The sequence below is a fragment of the Morone saxatilis genome, unplaced genomic scaffold, assembly GCF_004916995.1.
Source record: "Morone saxatilis isolate NCDOM2014 unplaced genomic scaffold, NCSU_SB_2.0 Contig15, whole genome shotgun sequence".
Classification (NCBI taxonomy): Eukaryota; Metazoa; Chordata; class Actinopteri; family Moronidae; genus Morone; species Morone saxatilis.
Window position 1 is genome coordinate 8,874,768 of NW_023339707.1, and position 9,127 is coordinate 8,883,894.

Sequence of the window (9,127 nt, forward strand, 5' to 3'; positions counted from 1 at the left end):
AATGTGGCCCTTGTCAAAAAGTTGCTTTCAAAATCCTCACGCTGCCCATTGTTTCTGGCTTCTAACACATTATCCCACCCACTGACAGGACCATGATAACAAGATAATCAGTGTTATTCACTTCACCATGTTATGGCTGATCGGTGTAGGTTCAGCAGCAAATAACAATTTAAGTCTTTAAGATTTAAGGATTTTCTCCTTGTGGCCGGTGGGGATGTAGGTGGTACAAGGCTGACTAGAAGCTAGAAGACAACATGGAGATGCAGATAAACTCCTTCTTTTCCTTTTCTTTCCTTCTTTACTTACTTTCCATTCCACCCTCTATTGTGTTCTCCACAGAGCTGGAAAAGTGGCGCAGCCCAGAGTTTTATGAGCGGGAGGTTCACCGTATGCAGCTTCCGTTCTCAGGTAAGGTGCCTGGCGGCTGTGTGAGCGTGGAGGAGAGGCAGGAGAGACGAGCTCAGCAGCTCCGACGGCTTCAGGAGATCAACGCTCGCCGCCGGGAGGAGAAGCTGCTGCAGGACCAAGAGAGGCTGGATAGACTTATGGCTGTACAGGCAAGAAACCTATTGTATAATATTATAAGTTATATATGTGTATAAGAATTGAAAATCTGTATACAGAAGGAAAGACTATTTTGATCCATTTACATCTGATAACTACAAAGAACAAACTATAAAAAGGTCTTCTAAGGGATTTTGTGTGTCTGCTACAACAATAACTGTAATAAAACTGTATATTACATCCAAAACAAAATAAATGATCTTTGGTTTGATTGTAAAACATAGCACACAGTGTGTGCTGCGCAGTGACTGTAGAGTTTTGTGTGTGCAGGAGCTGCTGGAGGACGGCCTGTTGGATCAGTTTCATAAGAGCCTGGTGGAGCTCAACATGGACTCAGCCGAGGAGCTGCAGTCGTACATCAACAAACTGCAGCTGGCTGTGGAGCAGGGCCGACAGAGACTGCTGCTCAGCGACGGAGCAGAGGGGAAGGCGGAGGTGTGTCTTCCACTCCACTAAATCAAAACAGAGTGGGGAAATCTTGACTTGTTATCTTGTAAGCGCTGTATCCACATTTTGAGGCTCTGGACCTGGATAAATATTTGGATAGTTTAAAAAACGTATTCTTTGGTCACCTATCAATTAATGTAAGAAACAGATAATGTCGACTCTTTTAGGTTACCCAAAGAAATACAAAAATGCACACTCTAGCATTTTAGTAATGAATGCTAGAATATATGTATAAGTGTATAAGCAGTGTCATATCACTTGGCTATAAGCTCGGTATGCAAATGATGCCAACAGTAACAAGGAAGTAAAGTGGTCAAACTATACTATATTTTCCACAAAAGTGATGACAGCGGCTGATCAACTCAGCTGAGGTCTCATTGAAATGTACGAATAATTAATTAGGTCCACATGTCATTACCGTGACTGTGCTGCGGGGCTCCACAGGATCCATCCTTGTTTTCTGCAGTCGATGTGCTGCAGCTGACATGAAGCCTGAGGCTGTTCTCTTGCTCTCTGCCAGGTGTCTGAGCTGGAGCAGCCGATGGACGAGGGAGACGGAGTGGCACTGATGGATCCTGACTTCCCTGAGGACACGCTGCCAGAAAAACCTGCTAATGTGGTTCAGGTAGTGGCACAGACACACTGGAACTTCCCAGACAGATATTTAGATTCTCATTAATGCTGTGCAGGCAATTATCTTCTAGGTTAATGTCTGGCAGGATGTGTGAGAAAACTTTTCGTGCTGCATTATGTTTTTGTAATGAAACTTTGCTCATAAGCTAAAACATTTGGTGGCAATACTTGTCACACAATAATGGCAGTGAAAAATAACTTTGATTTCCAGCCTGTGTTCAACATGGCGGAGTACCACCAGCTGTTTGTGGGGACGGAGCGTCTGCGGTGTCCAGAGATCCTGTTCCAGCCCTCGCCGACCGGAGAGGACCAGATGGGACTGATGGAGACGCTGCAGTTCGTTTTGGCCAGGTAATGATACAATACAACAGGTGCACACATATGCAAACACAGTACAGTACATGTAAACACACAGCCACACGCTAACACTAAACCATGCAGACACAGAGGTCGAGGCAGCCTGCTCTCCTGATGGCAAACGAGAAGAGCTGATCAAACACCATGTTCTGTATAAAATCCTAATTTTCTGTGCAATTGTAATATTTGGTGGTAGATTGGAGACTATTAGCCTCATGTTGACTTCCTGTGTATTCTTTAAAAGCTGTCGGCCTTACCTGCAGCTTTTTTCCCACCTTCTTCTGCTTGTGCCTCCTGTCCACCTTCCAGGTCATCTCGAACGAGCCTAATGTCTTTCTTCTTTATACTATAACCACGTACAGGTACACTCCAGAGCAGCAGGAGGCGCTGGTGAGCAATGTGTTTCTGACAGGAGGGAACATGCAGTACCCTGGAATGAAGGAGAGAGTGGAGAAAGAACTTCTGGCTATGAGGCCTTTCCAGTCGCACTTCAAGGTACAAGGTCCTTTATTGTTTTTAAAACCATATTTATCATTACGCAGCACTAAAGTGCCAAAACACGATTGTTGTTGTGAATCAAATCCCATGTCACATGTTTCAGATGTTGACCAATAAAGACAGATTGTTGCAGTATTGCTGATTCATAGCAAAGCAGTCCCCTCAAACAATTGAAACTGAAATTAGAAGACACAAACTTCTTGTAAATTCATTTGAACTCTGGACACCTTCTCAGGTGACAATGGCGTCGCGGCCGGCCCTGGATGCCTGGTACGGGGCAAGAGACTGGGCCTTGGAGCATCTGCCTACAGAAGGAGGAGCAGTGGCAGAGGGATGGATCAGCAGACAAGACTATGAGGAGAAAGGAGGCGAATACCTGAGCGAGCACTGTGCCTCTAACGTCTTCATTCCCATTAAAATCGCCAAACCGGTTCCTGCTCGCCCCACCGAGCCCTCTGTTGCCCCACTGACATCAAACGGAGCTTCTGCTGCCGTCACCACTGTAACGTCTGCCCTGACTCCCTCCGGTTCCACCGTTCCCGCTGATGTTGCTATGGTTACCTCCTAAACTGAGATCTCAGATAGCACAAGGCACAATGTTCTGTTTTTGACTATAACTGTATGGAAATACAATTTTGTTTATTTTTTAATATGCTGTGTGAAACCACAAGAGACCATTCATATTGAATGGTGGTCAAATTAATGATCTTAAAGGGCTAGTGGAAGAATTTCATGTTTGTAAATAGAAATTGTTGTATGGTTTTTTTTAAAGTATATTTTCACTGATGAAAACAGCGTTTGGTTTTGATTGAATGAAAAGTTGAGTAGAAAGTTTGGAGCGGTCTGATGCCACAGGTTATATTTTAATCTGCTTTCTGTCTTCAGTCCCATCCTCAGTTCCCTTTCACTACAGCTCACTTTAAAACCAGTTGCTTCACTGAAATTGTGCACACAAAAACATGTTTTCTGTCTCACCTCTAGTTGTATCTATCCATTCCATGCAGATAGTTGTGTTTTATTATTTCCTAGTTTTTATTTGTCACACCAGTGTGGTGGAGGTGAATAGTTTTATTTGTGGACTCACATTTTACATTTAAGAAATTCAACTGCGTCCACATTACTCTGGATTATTGCTGCAACTAACCATTATTTTCATTGCTAATTATTCTGTGGTTTATTTTTGTTTTTTTTTGTTTAATTAATTACTTCTGTAGTCTATAAGATTCAGTTGGAAAAATGTTTCCTATTGCATCATGAAATTGCTTCTTTTGTCTGACCAACAGGTTAAACTCTAAAATTATTCACACAAGAAACAAATCTTTATTCAAATGTAGCTTCATAAATGACTGAAACAATTGGTCATTGTTAAAATGTTAAAATATTTTTTTCCCCTGTCCTTATCAATCGCCTGCTGGGAAGACCTGTGGTAGGATTTGGAAAATGATATCAGTTATCATTTCAGTGCTACTCCGAATGATCCTAAGAACATGCTGTCAGATAGGGACTATTTCTTAAGTAGAAAATAGTTCTGATAAATATCACAAAAAATATTTGCATGGATAGATAAACTAGAAAGAAGTGAGAGATGCTTGTGTTTCTTTGCGGGGTGCACTGACCCTTTAAATGCAAAACATATGATTAGGTGTTGCAATATGGTTTTGCACCACTAGATGGTGCCGATTAACACATAATCCTACAGTGGTAACAGAGCTATTGCTTTTTGTTATCAACATATTCACTATAACAGATCTATGTAATTATACTGACCACTTTAATAGTACTTTCTTATAGATGTGGGTTTCTGGTACAGCAGCAGGGTCTCAGGGCTGCCACCTTTAAGAAGAGAAAATGTTCACAAGACTGCGAGAGCTTTTGGTTCTAGATATTGTATACTCCATAATAATAATAATCTGGAGTCGAGTTCTCTCTCATCTAATCTATAGGTTTTGACCTCTCTGAAGACTCTTCTGTTCCATGTTGATCCACATTATTAACCCAGCAGACCTCTGTGGTCTAATAGTATTATGTTGTGTTAAACCACAGCTCAAGGTCCAACCCTCAGCCTTCTTGTTCTGTTTCTCCTCAAGCAGCAGTAACACACACACACACAGCAGAGTAGAGTGGGGCTAATCACAGCCGAAGCAGGCCTGTGACTGCAAGGTAATTGGCTCAAATTTAACAAGACGGATTAAAAGGGAAAAACAAGGCAATCTTTTATGTGTAAAAGCACGTAAACAGGATTTATTTCTATGGCTACACTACATTTCTGCAAGACTTCTTAATTATATTTAGGAAAAGAAAGAAAAGTTCAACTGCAGGTGCAACTCAGAAAGGACAATGGATAATGGGAGTTTTCTGCCTTATCACGATACATACTCATTGTGTTCGGCTAACAGTGGTGCCATTAAGTGGCTTTTGGTTTGTTATACGCCATAAACCAGCAGGTGAATATTCTCTGAAGGTTCACTGATCTGTGATCCGTGACGGGGGATCGCAGTGCCCACTTTTATCCATACCTGCTTTCACCTAACCCTTGCTCGCTGTTGTGTGCACTGTCACCACCTTGGCATACGTCAAAATTACTGCACCAATAAAATTCATCATTAGGTGGAGTTTCTAAATAAATTCTCTATTGAGCAGCTCAAGGCATACCGTGCAGATCTTGTGTATTTTTAAACAGGCTTGGGCTGTATTGAACTGTGTTTGTGCCATAGTGGTGGCCAGTGTCCAATTAGGAGGATTTACCTGTGTTGCAGGTCAGCAGGAACAGCTTGTGTCACACAGTCTGTGTTATAGGCGAGGAGAAAATTAGGACCCAGAGTTAGAGGTGTGACAGATGCACAAGGAGGCATTTTAATGGTTTATTTTTTACAGTGAGATCTTGATGGTTACAGAGTTTAAAATAGCCCGTTTGCAGCCTGTCTGTTAACATTTAGGTGAAGACAAGTAGAACCCTTGTTAGAGACAACCCCACTATTTGTCTCCATGCTTCCTGTCTCTCTTCGCTCTGCACAGGAGCAAAATATATAGATGGCTTGTGTTTGAGGGTGGGAAGCCTGTGAGGGTTCATGTCCTTTGTTTCTAGTGACTAGTTCATCAGAGGCACCTTCGCAGTGTCACAGAGGGGAGTGGAAATGTGGTTGTAGCTCGAAGCTCATTGCATATGAAAATATGTGGGGAAAAAAGGTTGAATTTAACCACTTTACTTTAAATTGAACAACTTTAGTTTGAATTTAAATAATCACTTTATGTATCAAGACACCCAGGTTGTCATTCACTCAAAGTATGTTTCATTATAGGGATATAATAGACTGTTTATGATCCAGGGCGTATTTGTCATGTGCTTTTATAGCAGTTTGCATGTAAAGCATTTAAGTCCAACTATCAATATCCTGTTGAACAGTTATTGCTATTGATGAAATGTCTATTTCCCTATATATATTGCTATTGTTTTAGCGCCCAGGCTTACAATATCACACCATAAAAATTATCCATTACAAGTAAAATATGAAAGAAACTTTTTTTAACTTTTTTTAACCATCTGTCTTGTTTTCTCTCCCTTTCTCTTTTTTTCTCATTCCTTGATGTCTTACAGTTTGTCACACTTCTGTCAATTATTTAATCACAAATGAAATAAATTGATAAAAGGTTGTTCAACTGTTTAAGATAGAGATAATCGCTAATTTAAACTTTTTTATATAGCTACATGTTTAATGTACCATATATAGTTTAGATACAGGTTTGTACTGGTTTTGTATCTAAAATCTTAACCTGAAAAGTAAACTAACTATACCTTCAGTTTTTCACTTAAAGTAGCATGAAATGAAAATCAAACCTCATAATTGTACCTAAGTACAATACTAAATTGACATAGTTACTTCGCACCACTAAAAGCCTCAAATTGTTTTAAAAAATCTTCTTCTTGGGTTGATGCCTTCCTGGGAGAAGCTGTGACATCTCTCTCAACTAAATTTATATTATGCTCTGAAATGCATCCATGTCTGATTTCTGTTTGTCCTTTGGGATTGATTTCATTACATAACGTATGAATTCAGTCCAGCTTGGCAGCTGTCCATCTAGTGTCTAAAGTCAGGGCTAATAACATCAATAAGATTCCTTAAGTGCCTATAACATAATCATTTTTATTGATTTGTGTGCTGATCATACTAATCATACAACCGGTTTTATTATCAAATATGTAAATATTAATCATTTTAAGACCCTGTAGTCCCTTCAGAGTTTTACTTTCTTGACTCCCAAACTGGAGTTGTAACATACTGCCGAACATCTCAGTTTTCTCACGTCTTCAGTTTTCTTTGACAGAAATGTTGGCTGCTGTCCAACCAGAGGAACTCACTGTATATCTCTCACTGAGAAACTCACAGATCAGCAGGAACAGCATCAACATTATTAACTGAATGACCCTAACAGACCTGGTTGTTCTGGTGAAAGAACAATATTATGAGTATAAACACTCTCTCCCTGTCGTCTTGAAAAGTGGCTATAAAAAGTTTCCTTTGCAGGGAACAGAGTCAGCATGACTTCATATCACTGACAACAAACTCAAATATTGAGAGGCACCATAGAAACATCCATAGTAACATGTTAAATCATCTCTGCAACACAATCCACTTCTCTGTTGTCCCCCATATGTCTTCCACTTCTGAGGGGGTTTCAGTAAAGATACAGATGCAGTGCATTTAACTTTAAAAATGGGCATTTGCTTTGGTGAAGAATAGTTGATTGTGTTTTGCAGGGGCAGTTGAGAACTCCCTGTACACATTTTAATACTTTTCTACCACAGTGAAAATGTGTTACTACTGCAAGTCTTTGTAACTGACTTGAATCCAACTACAAACTTTTCAGAGTCACCTTTTGAGCCTACAGGGGGTACAGCAGGTGTTTCATACTGAAAGGTAGATTTTGGATGAAGTGTCTCCTTGAAGCAGCTGTGAAACACTGGTTGAATGTGCTCTGATTATTTTTGTTACTTGGCCAATGAATAGTCCACCTGGCTAAATGGTCTTGAATACACACACACACACACACACACACTGGGAAAACTGGGATTTATTACTGTCTGCAGACACCATGTCTGAGGCTGATGAAGTCATTATAATGAATTTTTGCTGTTATAAAAACCGTCCTCGCTCCAGCTTTGATCATTGTGTTTTCATTTAATCTAAAGGTTGGCACTTTCCATAAGATCAAGAAATTTCCTGTTTTCTTTACAGCATATATGTCACCTAAAAAGATAAGTTATGAAGATATATGTTTTTCCGAGGAGGTTCATGTGACCTTAACAGCTGCTTTATTATCTTAGGACAGACGTGCTGTGCCTGGGAGCTAATGAGACGTCTGTGAAGTTGAAAGTGAAGCACTCATGTGCCAAATTGAATTGTATTTGTTTTAACTTCCAAATTAAACTGGAGTGCAATGAATCAGAGACACAGACCCTTTAAACAGACTGGCAGGTTTTCTTTTACAAGCAAAAGCACAGTGTGTTTTTATCTGTGTTTTTTATTGTCAGTATCTATAAGTAACATAAGAAAAACACAACAGTACATCTTCAGTAGCAGGAAAGAATTGTTGCACAGATCTCTGTTGGTTGAAAGTTTTCCTTTTGGTTTATATAATCAATTTTGGGTTTGAGAGAGATTATGGAACAAGATTAAATTTTCAGCTGTTCTAAATGAACTAATAGTTTTAGTGTTAACGTGAAGATAACAACGTTATGTTTTCATGTTACATTTTTTAAGAGTTAATGTTCTCCAGGTTGAACTATGTTGATGCACTTGCTAAAATGATCTCTTTGTGGCCACATTTGCAAACGTTTTCAAAGGGATGATGACTGTGGTACATAATTATGTTTTGGAGTGTCCCTGACTTTGGTTGCCAAGATAATCAGCCAGTAGTCATTAACTAGAAGAAAAGGGATAGTTTGCCTGAGTGCTTTTGACAAAGACGCCACATGAATGCATCATGAAACAACAGCAGGCTTTTGTGCCGGTCTTTGGTATCATTAATAAGCTTTGCCATTATTTTTTCTTACCAATAGTTTATTGAACATTTGGTTAACTTCACTATTGAGAAATAAAATAATCTTGCACAAAAACAACGGTCCATACTTTGATGGCAGCAACATTTCAACCTCAAGGAGCGTCATTCCCGTGTGTGCGTCTTTCTCTTTTTCTTTGTTGTAGCAGCTTTCAAGTGACTGTGTTTTTTTGGGATGTGTACTGTATATATGTTTACTGATATGATGAACTGAAGACATAGATAATCCCCCTGTGGCCTTTAAAAGGACACAGTGTTTGTATGCTTTTCCATTTCCTCCAGTCAGCTCCCAAAGGGCTGAAAAGTGTTCAGACTACAGTTAAGGGAGTGAGGGAGAAAAAGCCTCTGTGCTCTCTGTAGGAGCTTTACACAACTTCTTCTGATTGAACACCCTGATATGAGCATTAAATGTCTCTGGCCTGGATAATAATAAACATTCATAAGGATGAAACCTTATCGTTTGAATATAAACTGTTCCACAGTGTCCAGCACGGTGTAATCAGCCCAACTAGGGAGCAGAAGTAGCTGTAATCAGATGTAAATGACCTCTTTCTCCTCCTCCCCTCCTTCT

The 9,127-nt window shown here is 39.9% G+C and overlaps 1 protein-coding gene across 1 annotated transcript in view; it reads left to right on the forward strand.

Annotated features, from left to right (window-relative positions):
* actr5 (actin related protein 5) overlaps positions 1-3,662 on the forward strand; it is a 5,865-nt gene extending 2,203 nt beyond the window's left edge. The window contains exons 4-9 of the mRNA XM_035655858.1: positions 340-557; positions 835-999; positions 1,532-1,636; positions 1,856-1,995; positions 2,364-2,496; positions 2,735-3,662. Coding sequence (XP_035511751.1) covers positions 340-557; positions 835-999; positions 1,532-1,636; positions 1,856-1,995; positions 2,364-2,496; positions 2,735-3,067 — 1,094 coding nt within the window. The 3' untranslated portion in view covers positions 3,068-3,662. The remainder of the gene's footprint in view (positions 1-339; positions 558-834; positions 1,000-1,531; positions 1,637-1,855; positions 1,996-2,363; positions 2,497-2,734) is intronic.
* The last annotated feature ends 5,465 nt before the right edge of the window (positions 3,663-9,127 follow it).